General features: G+C 45.7%; 1 protein-coding gene across 2 annotated transcripts in view; it reads right to left on the reverse strand.

The window, feature by feature from the left end:
- The window catches only part of CD34 (CD34 molecule), a 178,001-nt gene that overhangs the window by 117,617 nt on the left and 34,540 nt on the right, over positions 1-25,844 (reverse strand). For both annotated transcript variants that reach the window (XM_069238622.1, XM_069238623.1), the window contains exon 2: positions 264-449. In XM_069238622.1, the coding sequence (XP_069094723.1) occupies positions 264-449 (186 nt within the window). The remainder of the gene's footprint in view (positions 1-263; positions 450-25,844) is intronic.

Here is a 25,844-nt window from a genome sequence, read left to right on the forward strand (position 1 = left end):
TGCACTACAAGCGCTTATCTCGTATATTGACAGAAAAAACTCACAGTCCTAATACAAAATGCAGATGTGGTTCAATTCACAATTTGTGGGTTAAGAACATATACAATAAAAGTAAGCATAAATAGTGTGTGACTAGTCGATGTATATAATATATACATAACAACACACAGTGTTTTTATAGGCCCAAGATCATAAAGGAAGAATGTAGCCTTCTCCTGACTGTTACAAATTCCTTGCCGACTGGAAAGTACGCCCAGACTTACCTGCTGCACTTGTTCCTCTTGGGCGTACTGAAACAGATGAAGAAGTTGTTGTTGGGTTATCAGTTGCAGGAATGGTTATGCTTGTTGTTTCTTTCGTGGTGATCTTGGCAGGGTCGGTGACATTGGACGTGGGATCTGCTATCCTTATGGTTCTTACATCAGCTGTAGTGGTGTTTTGGAATGTGCCTTGGAAAAACAAGAGGCTTCATAAATGTCAAAGGCTTCATCAGTAAGATATTGTGAGATTAAAACACTGTTCTCAGAGTGTTTACCTTCTTTATCACTTTCAAGTAAGGAAGCAAGAATTCCCGATCGTGATCACATAGTTCTAAAACGTACGTTCAAGTATACTTACTGAAGCAGCTTACGGGCAGGGCTCAGCGTTACTCAGTTAATTTTAAAAGTTGTAGTAACGAATTACTGAAAAGATGACACGAGCATTGAAAGTGGAAAACATGGTATTTAATAAATAGTGCCAAATGATTAGAAACACTGTGTAAGGCCCAGGACACAATCCTCAAGTGACCATTATATCCAAGTTCGAGTAAATACCTTCTAATGCAGAATACAGCAGTAACCAATGGAATAACATTATATACAGTATATCACACACTAGCCGGATACCAGAGAAATGTACACAATGCCACTCATCTCATGACCTCATTACTAAACATATAAATCAAACAGACAAAAATTAATCCCATGCAACCAAACAAAAAATACAAAAATCTATGGTAACACAAAAAAACGTAGACACAAAAAACACTTAACAGTAAGGTTTAAGGGGCATTGTCTTTACTCTTTCACTCCTGTGTCATTGAACTACTTCAGCACTGCTCACATCATTTCCACCTGAAACTTTGTTATCTAAACCCCCATCGTCATTACAATGGGAATTATAGTAACATCCCTAATTACATTTAACAACATGCAAAGCATTCCAAGACTCACCATGAGTAGTGTGGGTAGAATTCCCACGCACTTCACTAATATGCACAGGTTTCCTGAATTTAGATAACCCCATTTTCAACATTAGAGGATATTTCACACAAATCCAGTCCCCTGCATGCCACTTTAAACGCACTGCTGTTCATAGCAAGACTTCACAACCATTGAGTGTGGCATTGCTTTCATCACTGTTTTTGCTTACATGAAAAATTGAATTCTGAACACTAACCTCCTTCTTATTGAAATCAACCATCCAAAAAGATGTAAGACATTAAACCACTCTTCTCCCCCTTATCAATTCAAAAGAAATCACACCGATGACGGAATGATGCGTAGAACGATATGCCCACAATGTCTCCCTAATATCTTCAGCACAGTCTCTGCTTGAGCTAAGAGCACTCTGAACTCATTCCACCAGGGCTTTATTAAACCTCTCCATCTTACCATTAAAATGAGTATGCAGATGTTTTATGCCACACTTTTTTGGAAAGTCATTCATGACAACCGCAGTGAACTGAACTTCTTTATCTGTCAATACCTCACTTGGTACAACTTCCCTTGAAAATACAAATGACATTGACCCTAGTCGGTTCAGACACCCCTTTCACATGGACGTCCTTTAGGGGTCGCCAGGGGTCGCCCCTGTGAACCCTAGCTTGCCTTCTGCGACCCCAGGCACTGACTTTGCGGACCCTGGCCCCAGAGGTGGCACATTTAGTGCAAGAAACATAGTGGCAGCTTGTCCTTATCGACATTAGTTAGGGCTCCACTCTCTGTTTTATGCCAATATTTTATTACACTAATAGTGAATAATAACGTATTATTTACTAGTAGTGTAATTAAAATGGAGTACAGTTAGCTAGAATATGCCCTTCTACGGCAGCTGCCGTAAGTAAAAAATGGTTTTAAGTATGTTTGTGTGTGTGCTTGTGCGTGAGAGTGTGTTTATATGAGAGTGTATGTAAGTTTGACATTGTATGTATGTGTAAGTATGCCTGTATGAGTGAAAATGGAGGTCAAAGGGCATCTGATCTCACGTCCGCTACTCCTGGCATTTCGGTGAATTGACGTCTATGCCCTTTCAATTCCACCCAATGTGACAAATCATCAATCAAAACAATAACACAATTGAACTGTTTAGGTAGTTAGTACATGAAAGGTCCTAGAAAATCGACAGCTACCTTCTGCCACACTTTGTCAGGACACGGATTAAGGGTATGCACAGGTGCCACAGTTTGTCACTTCCTGCACATTAAGCACAATTTCTCACCAGATCATCTACATCTACACCCATGCGAGGCCTCCAAACATTTTACTGTATTCTCCGTTTTGTAGCACTCATGCCCAAATGACCAGAATGAGCTGTCTCAAGAATGTGCTGTATAAAGCATGAAGGAGGAATAAGTTTATCCCACCGCACCAAAACATCATTCTCTTAAGACAGTTCATCCACATTTTTGCAAAAAAGGTTAAAGGCTGGTCTTAAGCATCTTTGCTTTTGGCCAACCGTTCACAATCAAAGACATTATCTCATTTAACTCTCCATCTAAATGTACCATCTGGTACCAGTCCTGCATATCCGTGCACACAATGAAATCTTCCAACTTGGCAGTCCTCAAATTCATTTTCAATCAAATCACACTGTTTCTCAATGGGTAACCTAAACAAACAATCCACATTCATATTCTTGCCACCTGCGATATAAGGTACAGTAAAAATATAGCCCAAAATCTTAGTGAAAAGTCCAGGCAATCTTGCAGTGGCTTTCTTGATCGTATTGCAAGACAAAATATCAACTAAAGGCAGATGATATGTGCACAAACAAAATGACCTACCACACAAATATGGTTTAAACTTTTACACCCCCCACATGCATGCTAGCATCCCTTTCTCAATTATAGAGTACCTATTTTTACCTCTCTCAACTGTCCAGACACAAACCCCACTGTAAATTCCTTGGATCCATCCCATTGGGACAATACAGCCCCCACACCATACTCACCTGCATTCACAGCGAGAAACGTATTGCGTTTTTAATTATATGCTTGAAGAGCAGGAGCAGAAACAAGGACTTGATCAGTTCAAATTAGTCCTGGCATAGCTCAGACAATACAAAGTCAAAATTATGTTTTAACAAACTTTGAAAACACCATGTAATCCTGGCATATTTTTTCATGAGTTTAGAATCGAATTCACACTTTGTAGGATGCTGTCTACTAGACCTGGTTTAGGTTTAGCACCTTCCACTGACAGAATTTGCCCAACATATTTCACTTAATTGATGGCAAAAACAAATTTGTCCTTTGGCAGTGGGACCCCATTTTCTGCTAATACAGTGAGAACCTTGTTCAAAAAGACATTGGCCCTCATTCTGACCTTGGCGGTCGGCGGAGAGGCGGCGGTCGGACCGCGAACAGACCGTCGGTCAAACAAATGGCATTCTGACCGCGGCGGTCACCGCCGCTATCGACCGCCACTTCCCCACTCCGACAGCCACGGCGGTCATGACCGACGGGCTGGAGTCTGCGCACTCCGGTCCGGCGGTCGACCAAAGACCGCCAACGGTATCATGACCCTGCTTACCGCCGCGGTTTCTGGCGGTCGGGAACCGCCATGCGAACCATGGCGGTAGGCACTATCGGGGCCAGGGAATTCCTTCCCTGGCACTGATAGGGGTCTCCCCCACCCCCCACTGCCCCCCCGAGTCCTCCCCCCACACCCTCCACCCCCCTGCCACCCACCAGAGGTGGTACGAACCCCCTCCCCACCCCCACCCCGACATGCACATACACGCACCCCGACATGCACACACCCCCAACATGCACATATACACACCCCCTACACACACACATACACAACGGGGACACATACCCGCACACATACATGCCGACATGCGCACCCGCCGAACTACACACATTGCCCATAGGCACAGCAGCACTCCCCGCCCGCATGCACGCACTCACACACCCCCTCTACACACTCACACGCACACCCCCATGCATGCACACATCACACAACACCCCCCCACCCCCTCCCCTCACGGACGATCAACTTACCTTGTGCGTTGGTCCTCCGGGAGGCGACAGGAGCCATGGGGAGGTGACCGCCAACAGAAGACCGCCAACAGAAGACCGCCACACAGAAATGTGGGTCGTAATTCTGTGGGCGGTGTTCTGCTGGCGTGGCGGTGGAGGTTGACCAGTCTCCACTTTCCCGCCGACCGCCAGTGTGGCTGCTGGCGGTTTTCCGGCGGAACGCTCCCAGCGGTCGGAATGCGCACAGCGGCATACCGCCGCGGTCGGCAGTCTTCACCGCGGCGGTAACTCGGCGGTCTGGCGAAAAGACCGCCAAGGTCAGAATGACCCCCATTGTATTTTTCCAATAACTCTGCAAAAACCAACATGTTGTCTTGAAACACTACAGCATTATGTATGCATTTCAACATTTTGGCCATACCTTTTGGAAATACCGAAGTGGCTGAAGCCAGTGGTGTTCTACAAACCTGAAAAGGACTATCATTTGTAACAAAAGCAGTGAGATGGTGTGACTTTTCTTCCAGCTCTACCTGATGCTCTCAAATCATGTTTAGTAAACCATTTAGATTGATCCACAGATATTATTAAGTCATCTATACTGGGAAGAGGAAAATTCTCAACCCAAATATTATTAGAGACCTCTTAAATCAATGCAAAACACAACTCACCATTATTTTTCTTTGCCAACACCATAGCAATAGCCATCGTGTAGCATCTACTTTTTCAATCACATCATTATCCACCAGGGTGTTGATAGTACATGTAAGCTCCTCATGAAAACTCAAGGGTACAGTGTGTAACTTATGCTTAATAGGAATACTCCATTCCTGTAACTTTATCTCATGTGCAACATTTTTTATCAGACCACTACCATCCTTAAAAACGTAGTTGTCCAACCATTGTCCAAACAAGTTTAGCACCTGACTTGTGTGAATTTGACCATTCCTCCAAAGACACAGAGCATTTGTTACCAGGTCTTATGATCCTGCCTAAATCTGCCTGTTGCCACCATCCCTAGACATCAATACCCTTCTGGGTACAGCTTACTATACTGATCGGTATGTCATTAAACCCAATGCAGGTCCAAATATAACCCAATAAATTAATCCTATTGCCTTCAAATGATGTAGTGATAATGACTTTAGGAGCCAAGAGTGCTTTATGGAACCACTTCTCATTGTATCTGTCAATGGCAATAATGGTTAATTTCAAGAACTTCAATAAACAAACTCAGACTGTTCACTTTAGCAGTTTGGATCAGAGTGGACTCCAATTGCTTGGAATGCTCCTCAAAACACTGAATAATCTTAGACAAATCAACACCTTCATCCAAAGTTGAATTTTTACAAGCCAAAAGTCGTTGATGAATTTTCTTTGAATTATATCTAGAAACTATTTGGTCTCTTATTAATTGAGATGTGAAATTTTGAAACTCACAGTACAGTAGTAGCACTTTCAATGCAGTTACATAGGTATCAATAGATTCATTAGTACCTTGCACTCTGGTAAACACATTTTATCTATGCACCACTAAATTGACCTTGTGTTTGAAATACATGTCCAACTTCTTGACAGCAATCTGAAATTCATCTAGTGAATCATCTTTATCCACAAATTCTGGTAGATGGTCAAAAATATTCTGATCTTCCGCAACTAAGTAACAGTAAAACAGGCTTCTTTTCTGATCCGGCTTGAAGTTAAACCCATGAATATTCCCAAGATAAGCACTGAAACACCTGTACCAAACTTGCCACATGAGTAGGGGTTCTCCAGTTTCCTGAAGAAATGGAGGTGGAGATGTGAGTTTGCATCATGACGATGAATATAAAGAGTGTTGATGTAATCATATCCTCTAGATTAATCCAAATTAATGGTTTACTCTGTCACAAATGTGATAAATATCCTGTCTGCCTTTATTTACAAGTGGAATATATCCTATGGCACTTGTAGTTCGACAGACGGGATATCGATCACATTTATGAGAGAGTAACTGCCCGCCAAACTCTGAATCAGCCCCTTTCTTTAAAATCAACTGAATACAGCTTGGTCAACAAGATGAATATTATTACCATATTTAAAGTACAATGGACAATATATGTTACAAAAAAGTGCATTGCTTTGCAAAACTAAATGAATTAAACTCAGTCTGAGCTGAAGTTGTACTGAGTACAGCACAGTACAAGAGGGTAATACACCTAGCTAGTTAAACAGTATAAAGGAACAGATACTGCTAACAATGGACTCTGGTGGGATGTACAGTATCAGCGAGGCCTGCAGACCTACCACCATGGGGGTGATACGAACAACAACATCAGCATCAATTAACCAAAATGCCAGGGATAGCAAAAGTGACACCATATGCTCTTTGACCATGATATTTTCCAGGAGGACATGTCACATGCCTCTAACATCAACTGACATTGTTGAATATCCATAATAACTTCATAATTAGTATAACAGCATATTAATACAGATAAATGTCTATTTTAGATACCACCGATATTATGGTGCTGACTAGATCTTTGAAAGTTCTGGGGCATAATACTTGCCCTGAATTGTAGTGAGCGAGCAAAGCTAGTAGGCCAGGAGTTTCTCCCATTGAGACAAATTTGAAAGAATGGGATGAAATAGAGTATTTTGTAAGCACATGCCATAGGAACTAAAAGGGCACTATTTAAATATTCAAATCCATTTAGGGTGTGCCAAGCAAATAAAACCCTGTGTCCCTAAGGAGTTAACCCCATGTTTTTCAAAATGTGGTATGTGTGGCCCCATATGTCAAAAACCACCTCATTTGTGTCCACCAGCATAGGTACCCTCATATTCCATTGTTGCCCCTTATATAAAAAATGGCATAAATATGCGAGAGTCAGAATTTTGCAATTTTTTATCCTATCATAACCATATGTGACACTGATGTCAAAATGTACCTCAGTATGGCAAGGCCAGTATTTTCTCTTGTTACCGTTCTCCCATATGCCAACTTGTCTATATTTATGCCAAGAATTACCTCCATTGTGCTAGTATCATTATTTTGACAAAGATGTTCACATGCCAAGAATTTCCTCAAATATGCCAGTATATTTCCATGAGTGTCCTATATGCCATGAATTATCCCTAGTATGCAATTGGCAGTATTTTTTCCATTGGTGCTCAATGTGCCAAGATCTACCCCCAGTGTGCCAGTGCCGGTATTTGGTTGCAGGTGTCTGTCATGCTCGGAATTGCTACAAGTTTAGACAGCAACAGTATTGTGCCCTGGGTGCCTCTATAAGACAATAATGACCTTCAACATTCCAAGGCCAATGACAAACTCTCAAGCACGATATCACATTCTCACTCACACTCACATTAACTCACTCAAACTAATTTCTCACTCACACTCACTCTCACTCATTCATCAATTTTATGAAGCAAACCCAGCACAAAGCGTATGGGTGAGATTTACTATCTACCGAAAATAAGGATTTGCATTGGATAGTATATCAAAGTAACACAAAGCTGCATTATGTGCCGCTTTGCTTAGTGTCAGGGGTGGTGCTTGTAAATTCCCATGCAACCACCCATGGGCTTTTACACAAATTCCTATCCACTTGAGGCAGGCGCAACAAGGAGAAAACATTTTTTTTTTCCTTGCTTCTCCAACTTTGCATGTGTGCTGCATTGCACAGCACCCATAGAAGGTGGGAAAAGACCCCTTCCAGTACAAACACTATGCTTCAGAGAACACACACAAAATTGCACTATGGCACAAGGGTTTGTGCTTTGGTGCATGGCTGCCAAAAATGCGTCAGTGCATGGGAAGAGAAAAATGTAGCATATTGTGGTGGATATAGCAAATTTTTTCTCTCCTCCTTTCATGCAAGGCAGTGCAGCAACTTTGGTGCAGCGTTGCCTTGCGTCAAAGAATAGTAAATCTGGGCCTCAATCTCACAGAAGATCACATACTACCTGTCACTGACTTTCACTAACTTTCACTCAAATACACATACTTATACATACAGACACATATGCTCACACATCTATGCATGTTCTCTCACATAAACACACTCTTGCCTGCAAGTGCACATACAACAACCATTTAAAACCATTTTTACTTTCCACAGTTGCCACCAAAACTCCTGTTTCAGACAACTGTGATCCATTTTTAGGTCTCACCTGCAGGCAGTGCGCATGCACTGTCACCTGGAACAAGCTATTGCTCCTTTAAAAAAAAGAAAAGCATTGGCAAACCTAATAGGTCTCACCTATACAAAAGCTATTGGCTTTGCCAGTGTGTTTTGGCCATGTGGTACAGCAGGGTGACTGCTGATCAGCGTGGCTAAGAGGTATTAGTGTAGAAGAGGGTGGTGTGGAGAGGAGTGGCATGGAGTGGAGTGTCATAGAGTGGAGAAGAGTGGCATAGAGAGGAGTAGAGTGGAGTGGCATAGATTACCGTAGACTGTAGAGTGTTGCAGAATGGAGTGCCACAGAGTAGTGTGTCCTAGAGTGGAGTAGAGTGTTGTGGAGTGGAGTGGCATAGACTAGAGTACAGTGTCACAGAGTGGAGTGGTATATAGTGGGTTGCCATAGAGTGAAGTAGTGTTGTAGAGTGGAGCGGCATAGAGTAGAGTGGCAAGGAATAGATCGGCATAAAGTGGAGTAAAGTTTCATACAGTAGAGTGGTGTACAATATTATAAATTAGAATGGTGTAGAGTGGAGTGGCACAGAGTGAAGTAGTGTTGTAGAATGGAGTGGAGTGGCACAGAGTGGAGTAGAGTGGCGTAGAGTTGGGTGGCATAGAGTGGAGTGGTGTAGAGTGGCACAGTGTTGTGGAGTGGCAGAGAGTGTCTTAGAGTGGAGTGGCATAGAGTATTGTAGAGTGGAGTGCATAGAGTTGCATACAGTATTGTGGAGTGTTGTTGAGTTGAGTGGAGTGAGATAGAGTGGAGTGGCACAGAGTGAAGTTGTATAGAGTGTAGTAAAGTGGCATAGAGTGGAGAGTCGTACAGTGACATAGAGTGAGGTGAAGTACAGTGAAGTATAGTGGCATTGAGTAGGGCACAGGGTGGGGTATAATGGTGTTGAGTGGACTTAAGTGAAGTGGAATGGGATGTTGAGTGGAGTGTCATAGAGTGGAGTGCTGTAGAGTAAAGTAGAGTGGAGTCATATAGAGTGGTGTAGAGTGGAGTAGACTGGGATGGAGTATAGTGTTATAGAGAGGAGAGACATAGAGTGGAATGGCGTAGCGTGTTGTAGAATGGAGTGTCAGAGAGCGGAGTGGTGTAGAGTGGTGAAGAGTGTCAAGCAGAGGTTTAGACTGGAGTAGAGTGGAGAGACATACAGTATCAGAGAGTAAAGTGGTGTAGAGTGGAGTACCATAGTGTAGGAGGCTGGACTGGCTTGTAGTGAGTACCAAGGGGTACTTGCACCTTGCACCAGGCCCAGTTATCCCTTATTAGTGTATAGGGTGTCTAGCAGCTTAGGCTGATAGATAATGGTAGCTTAGCAGAGCAGCTTAGGCTGAACTAGGAGACGTGTGAAGCTACTACAGTACCACTTAGTGTCATATGCACAATATCATAAGAAAACACAATACACAGTTATACTAAAAATAAAGGTACTTTATTTTTTATGACAATATGCCCAAGTATCTTAGAGTGTACCCTCAGTGAGAGGATAGGAAATATACACAAGATATATATACACAATAGCAAAAATATGCAGTATAGTCTTAGAAAACAGTGCAAACAATGTATAGTTACAATAGGATGCAATGGGGAAACATAGGGATAGGGGCAACACAAACCATATACTCCAGAAGTGGAATGTGAACCACGAATGGACCCCAAACCTATGTGACCTTGTAGAGGGTCGCTGGGACTATTAGAAAATAGTGAGAGTTAGCAAAATAACCCTCCCCAAGACCCTGAAAAGTGAGTGCAAAGTGCACTAAAGTTCCCCTAAGGACAAAAGAGTCGTGTTAGAGGAATAATGCAGGAAAGACACAAACCAGCAATGCAACAACTGTGGATTTCCAATCTAGGGTACCTGTGGAACAAGGGGACCAAGTCCAAAAGTCACAAGCAAGTCGGAGATGGGCAGATGCCCAGGAAATGCCAGCTGCGGGTGCAAAGAAGCTTTGATTGGACAGAAGAAGCTGAGGTTTCTGCAGGAACGAAAAGGGCTAGAGACTTCCCCTTTGGTGGACGGATCCCTCTCGCCTTGGAGAGTCGTGCAGAAGTGTTTTCCCGCCGGAAGGACGCCAACAAGCCTTGCTACACGCAAATCGTGCGTTTGGCGTTTTTGGACGCTGCTGGGGCCCAGGAAGGACCAGGAGGTCGCAAATTGGACCTGCAGAGAGAGGGGACGTCGAGCAAGACAAAGAGCCCTCACTGAAGCAGGTAGCACCCGGAGAAGTGCCAGAAACAGGCACTACGAGGATGCGTGAAACGGTGCTCGCCGAAGTTGCACAAAGGAGTCCCACGTCGCCGGAGACCAACTTAGAAAGTCGTGCAATGTAGGTTAGAGTGCCGTGGACCCAGGCTTGGCTGTGCACGAAGGATTTCCGCCGGAAGTGCACAGGGGCCGGAGTAGCTGCAAAGTCGCGGTTCCCAGCGATGCAGCCCAGCGAGGTGAGGCAAGGACTTACCTCCACCAAACTTGGGCTGAAGAGTCACTGGACTGTGGGGGTCACTTGGACAGCGTCGCTGGATTCGAGGGACCTCGCTCGTCGTGCTGAGAGGAGACCCAAGGGACCGGTAATGCAGCTTTTTGGTGCCTGCGGTTGCAGGGGGAAGATTCCGTCGACCCACGGGAGATTTCTTCGGAGCTTCTGGTGCAGAGAGGAGGCAGGCTACCCCCACAGCATGCACAAGCAGGAAAACAGTCGAGAAGGCGGCAGGATCAGCGTTACAGAGTTGCAGTAGTCGTCTTTGCTACTATGTTGCAGGTTTGCAGGCTTCCAGCGCGGTCAGCGGTCGTTTCCTTATCAGAAGGTGAAGAGGGAGATGCAGAGGAACTCGGATGAGCTCTTGCATTCGTTATCTAAAGTTTCCCCAGAGACAGAGACCCTAAATAGCCAGAAAAGAGGGTTTGGCTACCTAGAGAGAGGAAAGGCTACTAACACCTGAAGGAGCCTATCAGCAGGAGTCTCTGACGTCACCTGGTGGCACTGGCCACTCAGAGCAGTCCAGTGTGCCAGCAGCACCTCTGTTTCCAAGATGGCAGAGGTCTGGAGCACACTGGAGGAGCTCTGGACACCTCCCAGGGGAGGTGCAGGTCAGGGGAGTGGTCACTCCCCTTTCCTTTGTCCAGTTTCGCGCCAGAGCAGGGGCTAAGGGGTCCCTGAACTGGTGTAGACTGGCTTATGCAGAATTGGGCACATCTGTGCCCAACAAAGCATTTCCAGAGGCTGGGGGAGGCTACTCCTCCCCTGCCTTCACACCATTTTCCAAAGGGAGAGGGTGTCACACCCTCTCTCAGAGGAAGTTCTTTGTTCTGCCATCCTGGGCCAGGCCTGGCTGGACCCCAGGAGGGCAGCTGCCTGTCTGAGGGGTTGGCAGCAGCTGCAGAGAAACCCCAGGAAGGGCAGTCTGGCAGTACCAGGGTCTGTGCTACAGACCACTGGGATCATGGAATTGTACCAACAATGCCAGGATGGCATAGAGGGGGCAATTCCATGATCATAGACATGTTACATGGCCATATTCGGAGTTACCATGGTGAAGCTACATATAGGTAGTGACCTATATGTAGTGCACGCGTGTAATGGTGTCCCCGCACTCACAAAGTTCAGTGAATTGGCTCTGAACAATGTGGGGGCACCTTGGCTAGTGCCAGGGTGCCCTCACACTAAGTAACTTTGCACCTAACCTTTACCAGGTAAAGGTTAGACATATAGGTGACTTATAAGTTACTTAAGTGCAGTGTAAAATGGCTGTGAAATAACGTGGACGTTATTTCACTCAGGCTGCAGTGGCAGGCCTGTGTAAGAATTGTCAGAGCTCCCTATGGGTGGCAAAAGAAATGCTGCAGCCCATAGGGATCTCCTGGAACCCCAATACCCTGGGTACCTCAGTACCATATACTAGGGAATTATAAGGGTGTTCCAGTAAGCCAATGTAAATTGGTAAAAATGGTCACTAGCCTGTCAGTGACAATTTGGAAAGAAATGAGAGAGCATAACCACTGAGGTTCTGATTAGCAGAGCCTCAGTGAGACAGTTAGTCACTACACAGGTAACACATTCAGGCACACTTATGAGCACTGGGGCCCTGGGTTACCAGGGTCCCAGTGACACATACAACTAAAACAACATATATACAGTGAAAAATGGGGGTAACATGCCAGGCAAGATGGTACTTTCCTACACAACCCCCCCCCAAACGAAGGACAATAAGACTAGCCATTACCTGATGAGTCTTCATTGTCTAAGTGGAAATATCTGGAGAGTCCATCTGCATTGGAGTGGCTACTCCCAGGTCTATGTTCCACTGTATAGTCCATTCCCTGTAGGGATATGGACCACCTCAACAATTTAGGATTTTCACCTTTCATTTGTTTTAGCCAAAGTAGAGGTTTGTGGTCTGTCTGAACAATGAAGTGAGTGCCAAACAGGTATGGCCTCAACTTCTTCAGAGCCCAGACCACAGCAAAGGCCTCCCTCTCAATGGCAGACCAACGCTTTTCTCTAGGGGTCAACCTCCTACTAATAAAAGCAACAGGTTGATCCTGGCCCTCAGAATTAAGTTGTGATAGGACTGCCCCTACTCCTAATTCAGATGCATCAGTCTGGACATAGAATTTTTTAGAGTAACAAGGGCTTTTCAGGACAGGTGCAGAGCACATGGCCTGCTTCAGCTCCTCAAAAGCTTTCTGACAGCTTGCTGTCCATAATACCTTTTTAGGCATTTTCTTGGATGTGAGGTCATTAAGAGGGGCTGCAATGGAGCCATAGTTCTTAATGAACCTCCTGTAATACCCAGTGAGGCCTAGAAAGGCTCTCACCTGAGTCTGAGTGGTAGGGGGAACCCAATCAATAATAGTTTGGATTTTCCCCTGAAGTGGTGCAATCTGTTCCCCACCAACAAGGTGTCCCAGATAAACCACCTTACCCTGCCCTATCTGGCACTTTGAAGCCTTGATAGTGAGGCCTGCCTTTTGCAGGGCCTCTAAAACTTTCCAAAGGTGGACCAGGTGATCATCCCAGCTGGAGCTAAAGACAGCTATATCGTCCAAATATGCTGCACTGAAAGCTTCCAGCCCTTGCAGGACTGTGTTCACCAACCTCTGAAAAGTGGCAGGTGCATTTTTCAAACCAAAAGGCATTACAGTAAACTGGTAATGTCCTCCAATGGTAGAAAATGCAGTCTTAGGTTTAGCATCTTCTGATAATTTGATCTGCCAATACCCTGCAGTCAAATCAAAAGTGCTTAGATACTTGGCAGATGCCAGTGTATCTATGAGCTCATCTGCCCTGGGTATAGGGTGAGCATCAGTTTTGGTTACCAAGTTGAGACCTCTATAGTCTACACAAAACCGCATTTCCTTCTTTCCATCTTTAGAATTGGGTTTTGGTACCAGTACCACAGGAGAAGCCCATGGACTGTCAGAGTGCTCAACCACTCCTAGTTCCAAAATTTTCTGAACTTCTTGCTTTATGCAGTCCCTGACATGGTCAGGCTGCCTATAGATCTTACTTTTGACAGGTAAACTGTCTCCAGTATCTATAGTGTGCTCACACCAAGAAGTGGTGCCTGGCACAGTAGAGAAGAGTTCTGAAAATTGTCCTAGGAGATTTATGCAATTATCTTTCTGCTCAGCAGTAAGACAATCAGCCAAAACTACACCTTCCACAAGAGCATCTTGTTCTGTGGAAGAGAAGAGATCAGGTAGAGGATCACTGTCTTCTTCCTGTCCCTCATCTGTTGCCATGAGCAGGGTGAGATCAGCCCTGTCATAGTAGGGTTTCAGGCGGTTGACATGGAGCACCCTAAGGGGACTCCTGGCAGTGCCTAAGTCAACCAAGTAGGTGACTTCACCCTTCTTTTCAACAATTGTGTGGGGTCCACTCCATTTATCTTGGAGTGCTCTTGGGGCCACAGGCTCCAAGACCCACACTTTCTGCCCTGGTTGGTACTGAACCAAAACAGCCTTCTGATCATGCCATTGCTTCTGGAGCTCTTGGCTGGCCTGAAGGTTTTTACTGGCCTTTTTCATGTACTCAGCCATTCTTGATCTGAGGCCAAGTACATAGTCCACAATATCCTGCTTAGGAGCTTTTAAAGGTTGTTCCCAACCCTCCTTTACAAGTGTGAGTGGACCCCTAACAGGGTGTCCAAAAAGAAGTTCAAAGGGGCTGAAGCCCACTCCCTTCTGGGGTACCTCCCTGTAGGCAAAAAGGAGGCATGGTAGAAGGATATCCCATCTCCTGCGGAGTTTTTCAGGGAGTCCCATAATCATGCCTTTGAGAGTTTTATTAAATCTCTCCACCAGTCCATTTGTTTGTGGATGATAGGGTGTTGTGAACTTGTAAGTTACACCACACTCCTTCCACATGGCCTTTAAGTATGCAGACATGAAATTGCTTCCTCTGTCTGATACTACTTCCTTTGGGAAGCCCACCCTGGAAAATATTCCCAGGAGGGCCTTTGCCACTGCAGGAGCTGTAGTGGTCCTTAAAGGAATAGCTTCAGGATATCTTGTGGCATGGTCCACTACCACCAAGATAAACCTATTGCCTGAAGCAGTAGGAGGGTCAAGGGGGCCAACTATGTCAACCCCTACCCTTTCAAAGGGAACCCCAACCACAGGCAGTGGGATAAGGGGTGCCTTTGGAGTGCCACCTGTTTTGCCACTGGCTTGACAGGTTTCACAGGACTTACAAAATTCCTTTGTGTCCTCAGACATCCTAGGCCAATGAAACAATGGTACCAATCTGTCCCAAGTTTTCATTTGACCCAGGTGCCCAGCTAAGGGAATGTCATGTGCCAGTGTTAGGAGGAACTTTCTGTACTCCTGAGGAATCACTAATCTCCTGGCAGCTCCAGGTTTAGGATCCCTATGCTCAGTGTACAAGAGGTTGTCCTCCCAGTAAACTCTGTGAGAGTCACTGACATCCCCATTAGCCTGTTTGACAGCTTGCTGTCTGAGACCCTCTAATGTGGGACAGGTTTGCTGTGCCACACTCAGCTCCTCCCTGGCAGGCCCCCCTTCACCCAAAAGCTCAGCAGTGTCTGCTTCCAGCTCCTCTGGTGTAGGTTCTGCACAGGGAGGGAATTCTTCTTCCTCAGAATTAGAATCCACTGTAGAGGGAGGTATAGTAGGAAGTGGTTTGCTTCTACTAGCCCTAGCTTTAGGGAGCACTTGGTCCATTGTTCCAGGATCCAAGCTTCCCTGTCCTTTTTGCTTTTTGGCCTGAGCCCTTGTCAAAGCAAAAATATGCCCTGGGATGCCCAGCATTGCTGCATGGGCCTCCAACTCCACATCTGACCAAGCTGATGTCTCCAAATCATTCCCTAATAGACAGTCTACAGGTAAATCTGAAGCTACCAAAACTTTCTTTGGACCAGTTACCCCCCCCCCAGTTGAGATTTACAACAGCCATGGGGTGGCTTTGTGTTATGTTGTGAGCATCGGTTACTTGGTACTGGTGTCCAAGTATGTGTTGTTCAGGGTGCACCAGTTTCTCAATCACCATTGTGACACTGGCACCTGTGTCCCTGTAGGCCTGGACCTCAACACCATTTATTAGGGTTAGTTGCTTGTACTTCTCCAAGTTATGGGGGCAAGCAACCAAAGTGGCTAAATCAATAGCCCCTTCAGAGACTAAAGTAGCCTCTGTGGTCTCCCTAATCAGACCAACCCCAACTAAATTACCAAAAGTGAGCCCAGCTACTCCCTTGGATTGGCTATTAGTAGGTTTGCTCCCACCACCACTGCTATTAGTAGGGACACTAGGTGTAGCAGTAGGGGTTGTAGTGGTAGGAGCTGTGGTGCCTTTCTTTGGACAACTGGGATCTGTTGTCCAATGGCCTTTTATTTTACATAAATAGCACCATGGTTTCTTTTCCTTGTTCTGATTAAAGGAGGATTTGGACCCACCACCCCCACCAGAGTGTTTTTGTGGGCCTGATGAAGACTCATTTTTAGATTTGTCCCCACCCTTGTCAGAAGACTTACCATCCTTCTTTTTGTTGCCATCTTTGTCACCCCCTGTATGAACTTTTCTGTTCACTCTTGTTCTGACCCATTTGTCTGCCTTCTTTCCCAATTCTTGGGGAGAGGTCAGATCAGAGTCCACCAAGTACTGTTGCAACAAATCAGACACACAATTATTAAGAATATGCTCTCTCAGGATCAAGTTATACAGGCTGTCATAATCAGTAACTTTACTGCCATGTAACCACCCCTCCAAGGCCTTCACTGCCTGGTCAATGAAATCAACCCAGTCTTGTGAAGACTCCTTTTTGGTCTCTCTGAACTTTATCCTGTACTGTTCAGTGGTTAAGCCATAACCATCCAGGAGTGCATTCTTAAGAACTTGGAAATTATTAGCATCATTTTCTTTTACAGTAAGGAGCCTATCCCTACCTTTTCCAGTAAATGATAGCCATAGGATAGCAGCCCACTGCTTTTGAGGGACATCCTGTACAGCACAGGCCCTCTCAAGTGCAGCAAACCACTTGTAAATGTCATCCCCCTCCTTATAAGGGGAACTATCTTGTGCAGATTCCTGGAATCATGCTCTTTTGCAGGATGACTATGGGGAATACTGCTGCTGCCACCATGGGTATCTAAACCCAACTTCTGTCTTTCCTTCTCTATTTCTAAAGACTGTCTATCCAAATCCAGCTGTTGCTTCTTGAGCTTCAGTCTGGTTTGTTCCACTCTCAATCTATTGAGCTCCCTTTCTAACAATCTGTCATCAGGGTGGGTGGGAGGGACATTTCTAGATACAGAGGTATGATTGGAATGAACAGAAGGAGACCTGTCCCTTACAGAGGGCACCCTAACAGCTTGGCTACCAGTATAATGTGAGAGCACACCATCAGTATGGTGTGATTCAACCTCTGTACCAACTATGCTAGACTGTCTAGTAATGGGCAGGCTGAGAAGTTTCTTTCCTGAATCTTTTCCTGGGGGAGTCCCTGGATCAGATTGAGAACCATTAGCTACTTTTTCCACAGATTGGGCACTTATGGCCTTATCCTGTACTCTAAGCATGTTAATTAACAGTTCCAAGGAAGGATTCTTCCCTACACTCAAACCTCTCTCTATGCAGAGACTCCTTGCTCCTTTCCAGCTAAGGTGATCATATGCAAGTTTGGACAGTTCAACATTTTTACCTGTGCCAGACATTTTTTAGAGAGAGTTAAAGTGATAGAAAAAGAGAAAAAAGTTTCCAGAACTTTTTGGAAAGACAGAAAAAAAACTTTTTAAACTTTTAAGAACTTTTTGAAAGTTTAGAAGTACTTTTCAGCACTTAGAAAAGAGTGAAAAGAGGAAATGCAAAACTTTTTGGCTATGTGTATATACACTGACCTTGTTTTGTATATTTTTCTCTTATGAAAAGTACAATGACAAGAGTGGTAAGTAGTCTCAAGCACTTATCCCACCACTGCACAACCAATGTAGGAGGCTGGACTGGCTTGTAGTGAGTACCAAGGGGTACTTGCACCTTAGACCAGGCCCAGTTATCCCTTATTAGTGTATAGGGTGTCTAGCAGCTTAGGCTGATAGATAATGGTAGCTTAGCAGAGCAGCTTAGGCTGAACTAGGAGACGTGTGAAGCTACTACAGTACCACTTAGTGTCATATGCACAATATCATAAGAAAACACAATACACAGTTATACTAAAAATAAAGGTACTTTATTTTTTATGACAATATGCCAAAGTATCTTAGAGTGTACCCTCAGTGAGAGGATAGGAAATATACACAAGATATATATACACAATAGCAAAAATATGCAGTATAGTCTTAGAAAACAGTGCAAACAATGTATAGTTACAATAGGATGCAATGGGGAAACATAGGGATAGGGGCAACACAAACCATATACTCCAGAAGTGGAATGTGAACCACGAATGGACCCCAAACCTATGTGACCTTGTAGAGGGTCGCTGGGACTATTAGAAAATAGTGAGAGTTAGCAAAATAACCCTCCCCAAGACCCTGAAAAGTGAGTGCAAAGTGCACTAAAGTTCCCCTAAGGACAAAAGAGTCGTGTTAGAGGAATAATGCAGGAAAGACACAAACCAGCAATGCAACAACTGTGGATTTCCAATCTAGGGTACCTGTGGAACAAGGGGACCAAGTCCAAAAGTCACAAGCAAGTCGGAGATGGGCAGATGCCCAGGAAATGCCAGCTGCGGGTGCAAAGAAGCTTCGACTGGACAGAAGAAGCTGAGGTTTCTGCAGGAACAAAAAGGGCTAGAGACTTCCCCTTTGGTGGACGGATCCCTCTCGCCTTGGAGAGTCGTGCAGAAGTGTTTTCCCGCCGGAAGGACGCCAACAAGCCTTGCTACACGCAAATCGTGCGTTTGGCGTTTTTGGACGCTGCTGGGGCCCAGGAGGGACCAGGAGGTCGCAAATTGGACCTGCAGAGAGAGGGGACGTCGAGCAAGACAAAGAGCCCTCACTGAAGCAGGTAGCACCTGGAGAAGTGCCAGAAACAGGCACTACGAGGATACGTGAAACGGTGCTCGCCGAAGTTGCACAAAGGAGTCCCACGTCGCCGGAGACCAACTTAGAAAGTCGTGCAATGCAGGTTAGAGTGCCGTGGACCCAGGCTTGGCTGTGCACGAAGGATTTCCGCCGGAAGTGCACAGGGGCCGGAGTAGCTGCAAAGTCGCGGTTCCCAGCGATGCAGCCCAGCGAGGTGAGGCAAGGACTTACCTCCACCAAACTTGGGCTGAAGAGTCACTGGACTGTGGGGGTCACTTGGACAGCGTCGCTGGATTCGAGGGACCTCGCTCGTCGTGCTGAGAGGAGACCCAAGGGACCGGTAATGCAGCTTTTTGGTGCCTGCGGTTGCAGGGGGAAGATTCAGTCGACCCACGGGAGATTTCTTCGGAGCTTCTGGTGCAGAGAGGAGGCAGGCTACCCCCACAGCATGCACAAGCAGGAAAACAGTCGAGAAGGCGGCAGGATCAGCGTTACAGAGTTGCAGTAGTCGTCTTTGCTACTATGTTGCAGGTTTGCAGGCTTCCAGCGCGGTCAGCGGTCGTTTCCTTATCAGAAGGTGAAGAGGGAGATGCAGAGGAACTCGGATGAGCTCTTGCATTCGTTATCTAAAGTTTCCCCAGAGACAGAGACCCTAAATAGCCAGAAAAGAGGGTTTGGCTACCTAGAGAGAGGAAAGGCTACTAACACCTGAAGGAGCCTATCAGCAGGAGTCTCTGACGTCACCTGGTGGCACTGGCCACTCAGAGCAGTCCAGTGTGCCAGCAGCACCTCTGTTTCCAAGATGGCAGAGGTCTGGAGCACACTGGAGGAGCTCTGGACACCTCCCAGGGGAGGTGCAGGTCAGGGGAGTGGTCACTCCCCTTTCCTTTGTCCAGTTTCGCGCCAGAGCAGGGGCTAAGGGGTCCCTGAACCGGTGTAGACTGGCTTATGCAGAATTGGGCACATCTGTGCCCAACAAAGCATTTCCAGAGGCTGGGGGAGGCTACTCCTCCCCTGCCTTTACACCATTTTCCAAAGGGAGAGGGTGTCACACCCTTTCTCAGAGGAAGTTCTTTGTTCTGCCATCCTGGGCCAGGCCTGGCTGGACCCCAGGAGGGCAGCTGCCTGTCTGAGGGGTTGGCAGCAGCAGCAGCTGCAGAGAAACCCCAGGAAGGGCAGTCTGGCAGTACCAGGGTCTGTGCTACAGACCACTGGGATCATGGAATTGTACCAACAATGCCAGGATGGCATAGAGGGGGCAATTCCATGATCATAGACATGTTACATGGCCATATTCGGAGTTACCATGGTGAAGCTACATATAGGTAGTGACCTATATGTAGTGCACGCGTGTAATGGTGTCCCCGCACTCACAAAGTTCAGTGAATTGGCTCTGAACAATGTGGGGGCACCTTGGCTAGTGCCAGGGTGCCCTCACACTAAGTAACTTTGCACCTAACCTTTACCAGGTAAAGGTTAGACATATAGGTGACTTATAAGTTACTTAAGTGCAGTGTAAAATGGCTGTGAAATAACGTGGACGTTATTTCACTCAGGCTGCAGTGGCAGGCCTGTGTAAGAATTGTCAGAGCTCCCTATGGGTGGCAAAAGAAATGCTGCAGCCCATAGGGATCTCCTGGAACCCCAATACCCTGGGTACCTCAGTACCATATAGTAGGGAATTATAAGGGTGTTCCAGTAAGCCAATGTAAATTGGTAAAAATGGTCACTAGCCTGTCAGTGACAATTTGGAAAGAAATGAGAGAGCATAATCACTGAGGTTCTGATTAGCAGAGCCTCAGTGAGACAGTTAGTCACTACACAGGTAACACATTCAGGCACACTTATGAGCACTGGGGCCCTGGGTTACCAGGGTCCCAGTGACACATACAACTAAAACAACATATATACAGTGAAAAATGGGGGTAACATGCCAGGCAAGATGGTACTTTCCTACACATAGAGTGAAGTAGTGTTGTAGAGAGGAGTGGCATAGAGTGGAGTGTCACAGAGTGGAGTGGAGTGTTGTAGAGTAGAGTAGCATAGAGTGGAGTAGCACAGAGTGTCATAGAGTCACAGACTGGTGTTGAGTTTCATAGAGTGGAGTAGCATAGAGTGCAGTAAAGTGGAGTGGTGTAGAGTGTCGTGGAGAGGAGTGACATAGAGAGTTGTAGAGTGAAGAGGAGTGGCAAAGAAAGGAGTATAGTGTTGTTGAGTGAAGTACTGCGAGAAAGAGTGGAGTGGCACTGAGTGGAGTTGCATAGAGTGGAGTAAAGTGGCATAGAGGGGAGAGAGTCATAAAGTGGAGGGGTGTATAGTAGCACAGAGTGAACTAGAGTACAATGAAGTAGTATGGCATAGAGTGGAATGGCTTAGAGTGGGGCATAATATCGCTGAATGGAGTTGAGTGGAGTGGAATGGGATAGAGTGGAGAACGGAGAGTGGCATAAGGTAGAGTGGCGTAGAGTGGAGTGGCATAGAGTACAGGCTAATCAGAGGAGAGTGGAGTATGCATGGTGTGGTAGTGCATTACCATTGCAGACAATGCATTTCTAATTCAAATTGCCATTACATTCGCACAGACATATAGAGGCATATTTATGAAAAAGTGGCACATCAGAGCTGATGTGCCACTTTTTCTGCACCCCTCTACCGACACCTAACAAAACCATTTGTATTTTTATGATACAGAACACAATGGTGCACATTAGGGAACTAGTGTCATAAATGTTGATGCTAGGTTGGAGTTTTTCAGGATTAGCCCCAAACATTTTGACCCTAATCCTGCAAAGTGAAAGGAGGCCCATTGAAAACAATGGCGCACTCGCTAAAAATGGCACAATGGAATCTCATAGATTTGTCACTACCTGAGAAATCTGATCTCCTCACAGGCGTTGTTTCTGGTACTGAGTGTTCAAGGTACTTAGCGTTGCTCTTGCTTTTGAGGGATCTGAGCCCTTGTCTTCAGCCGTACAAGATGTAATAATCACACCCAGTTTAAGGATCACTGGTGTTACAGGTGTTTTGTAGCAAATATTTTATTGGTGAAATTAAAATTTGATAAATAACAGCAAATACAGTAACATTCAAGTCCAGCTTATACCCATATAGCAATACTAGAGTTGATTGTGGTACATGCACCAATAGCAAACAACACTTATATATAATATTTAGGAGTGGTAGAAAAGGAAGAAAGGGTGAGAGAATAAGCTATAGAAGGAAGAAAGTAAAGACAGGAAAGGATGAAGAACAAGGAGAGAAAAAAAGGAAAGGAATGTGGAAAATACAAAACAGGGGAAAAAGTGAGAGGAGGGGTAGTGAGTACAATGATGGTAATGAGGAAGAGGCAAGAGTCTAAGCCAATTATGGAGGAATGAGGGAGCATTTTGCAAAATGTGGGGCCTTACAAGAATAAAAATACCTGGTTTGTCCATTCAGCTGTAAATTATCTTTTCATATGATGGGATCTCCGCAAACCATTCCTCAAGTGATGGAAGTTGTGGAGAACATCAATATCACAAATACAGATTTTGACAGCTATAAGGGCACTGACAAGCAAGAGACGAATATGATGGGTCAATTTGAAAGTGTCTGAAAAGTCATGGAGAACAATTAGGGGGTCTGGTGATGGCGAGGGCAAATCCAAAGATTCCCAGAGTGCCATCCAAAAGGGGTGTATGGTGGACAGTCCAGCATGATATGGATAATATCACAGGGTGCATGATCACATCACCAACAGACAGAATGATGAAGCAACCCTTCAGCCTGATGCCATGCCAGGGTCCAGTGCAAGGCCAGAAGGATCTTAAAAAGACTGAATTTCATCCATGCCTCACAGATTCTTCATTTTAGGGTCTCCAAAAGTTCTGTCTATTCTTTCTCATCATTGTCAACCTGCACACGAGCCTGCCATGTCGTCCTGAGGCTAGCCAATTGTGGCTGAGAGTAAACATGATGAATCAGGAGATTATATTATCTGGACATCTTTGAAACTGACCCCAAGTGTTGAAGTAAGAGAGCACTAGGTAACAGGGGATAGTCCAGGTTTGGGGACCCAATCTGCTCAGCAGATAATGATGTAATTGTATATAGTGTCACTGTTGAGTATGCGCCAAGCCAAATTCGTCCAGTAGTTTCTCAAAGGACTTGAGTTCACCTCCCAAATTCAAGTGCGCAACAGTCATAATCCCAGCTCTGAACCAGATGGGAGCTTGTCATGAAGATGTGCGTCCACCGAAAAGAGCTTGTGGGCCCGCATCCAAGCAGACATGGCTTTCAGCATGGGACTGGGGGAACTGGTGACAGCGGGGCCAGGGAAATAGATGGTCTGTAATCCCAATAAGGCCTCCCGGAGTATGCATTTGATCATGACCCACAACGGAGGGTCTAAGACTCAGGATGCATGTATGCCATTTGTGCCAAATGTTCCACAGAGGGCAGGCTCAATCCCCTTGCTGATCTGTGGGCAATAAGCTTCCGAATTGCCAAAGAAGGTCTCGCTGAGCCCCAGATGAAGGTCTTAATGGTATTATCTATCTGAAAGAAGGTTGAGAGGGGTTATTAATTGGGGAAGCATGCCTACCACATATGTGATTGGGGGAAGGGTAACAATTTTCACTACTTCGGTCCGTCCCCAGAGACAAGGATTCATGTAGGAACACTTTGTGAATTCCAATCATATTTGTTCCATTAATGGGTCCAGGTTATCCACCACAATGCATTCCAGGACCTTGTTTACTAGAATACCCAGATTCCTTAGGTGGCAATTCTTCCACTGAAATGGATAATCGGTGATGGTGGCACAGAGGGTGATCTGGGTGAACGGCAAGGCCTTGCTCTATCCCCCAGTTCACCTTGTAGCCAAATAATGCTGCGAAAGCATCAATAGTCTCCAACACTGCCTGGATGGAGGAGGGGAATACCAATAAGGTAAGTAAAATGTCATCTGGGTATAGATACAGTGTTGAGGGACCTCTGGGCATTGGAATGCCTATTGTCCAACTCAATTGGCACATGGATGCTTCTCAAGGTTCCATTGCAAGGAGAAATAACAGAGGAAAGAGTGGGAAGCCTTGCCGGGTACAACTACGGACCAGGAAGAGGTCAGAAAGCAAGCCCCCACAATTGACCTGCGCTAAGGGGGAATAGTAGAGCTCTGGAGATGAAGTCCTCACCAAGGCCAAATTTCCAGTACGTAGAAAACAGACAGTCCCATTCTATCCTGTCAAAGGTCTTTTGTGCATCCAGTGAGAGTACCAAGACCTCATACAGAAGGTCTGCTGCTAGCCAGACCGTATGAGCTAACGTGCAAAGATGATTGCGAGATGAGCAGCCTGGGACAAACCCCACTCGCAAATGGTGATTAAGAGAAAGAGGAACTCACTTAAGGCAGGCTGCTAGAATGCTTGCTAGTGTCTTGACACCCCCATTGAGCAGAGATATGGGGTGATAACTGTCACAAAGAAGAGGGTCCTTTCCTGGTTTGGTGAGGACAGAAATCAGCGCTCTGTTGGACAATATACCCAAGGAGCCCGAGCGATTAGCCTCAGCAAAGACCTCATAGAGAAGAACCATTACCTCAGATTTAGTCCAAGTACAGAGGTCTTCTGGGAAATCATCCTCACCTGAGACTTTGGGATATGGTGGATCTGAGATGGCCTTCTCTATCTTCTCCTTGGCTCTCGCCCTGAAACAGCTGCCTGTCTTCATCTGAGAGACACAGTAAGCGAATACCTTCCAGGAAGGTATTTATCTGATCTGTTTCTTGAACAATTTACGGGGAGCAGAGGGTCTTGTAGTAGGATGCAAACACATCTACAATTTCCTGCGGCTTGGTGAAAAGCGCCCCTGAGTCAGTGATGACAGCAGGAATGGCCATTCCCACCTCTAGCTGCTTGAGCTGCTTCGCCAGAAGTCTTCCCGCCTTCTCTCCCTGTTCATAGTGCGGTTATTCCACCTTCTGTAGCGCATACTCTGCTGTAGATGTGAAGAGGGCATTGTGGTCCATGTGCACCTTCTCAAGGCTGCACTTGGTGATAACAGAAGGGTGGACTGTGTGAACGTGCATGAGGCAGGCTATATCTGCCTCTAGTACTTTCTGACGCTCCTCCCTCTGCCTGTTGGACAGGGCCACATCACTCATAAGCTGTCCCATGATGGTCGCCTTTGTCGCGCCGCCCACAATTTCAGGACAGAGTCAACCATCCATCATTGCTCTCCCAGTAAGTTGGCATATGGACTTCAAGCTGTGTCTTACCTACAAGGGGTTGTATCAGAATAAGTTGAGATGCTAGGGCTTGCGTATTGGCCATGACAGATTCAGATTAGCCTCCAAGGCAATAGGTGAGTGGTAACAAAAATACACCCTCTAATACTGAGTTCTTGCAGAGAACAGGAAGTAAATGTCAGGAAAAAATCCAGCAGCGATTGTGTACCATGAACTGGGGACAAATATGTGTATTCCCTTCCCAGTATGCTGGGAGCAATAGACACCCTATGTTGCTGATAAGCCACAAGAACTCCTAGGAGGGCTCTGTTCAAATTATTAGATGCATCAGTTGGACCGCTGCAGTCCAAGACCGCATCCCGGGCCAAGTTGCACTCCCAGTCTATCAGGATGTTGAGGGTATCTGTAAGATGAAAAAGGAAGGCATGCTTAGAATATGTGGGTGCATATATTGAACCTATGCATAGAAACTTACAGTTAATCTTTAATTTGGCAAACAGATAGCGACCCTCCGGGTTGACCTAGGTCTTAAGCACTACATGGGATAATCTTTTAGAATCAAGATGGATAAATCTAATTTCCATGGGGTTGGTAAGGCATCTGCCACTCGCAGAGAATAACAACGGTGTATCTCTTTTCCCACCCAATCCTGCTGAAGCTTTGCCGCTTATTTCTTGGTAAGGTGCGTCTCCTGGAGAAGAGCTATGTCAGCATGTTTGGAG

The sequence above is a fragment of the Pleurodeles waltl genome, chromosome 6, assembly GCF_031143425.1.
Source record: "Pleurodeles waltl isolate 20211129_DDA chromosome 6, aPleWal1.hap1.20221129, whole genome shotgun sequence".
NCBI lineage: Eukaryota > Metazoa > Chordata > Amphibia > Caudata > Salamandridae > Pleurodeles > Pleurodeles waltl.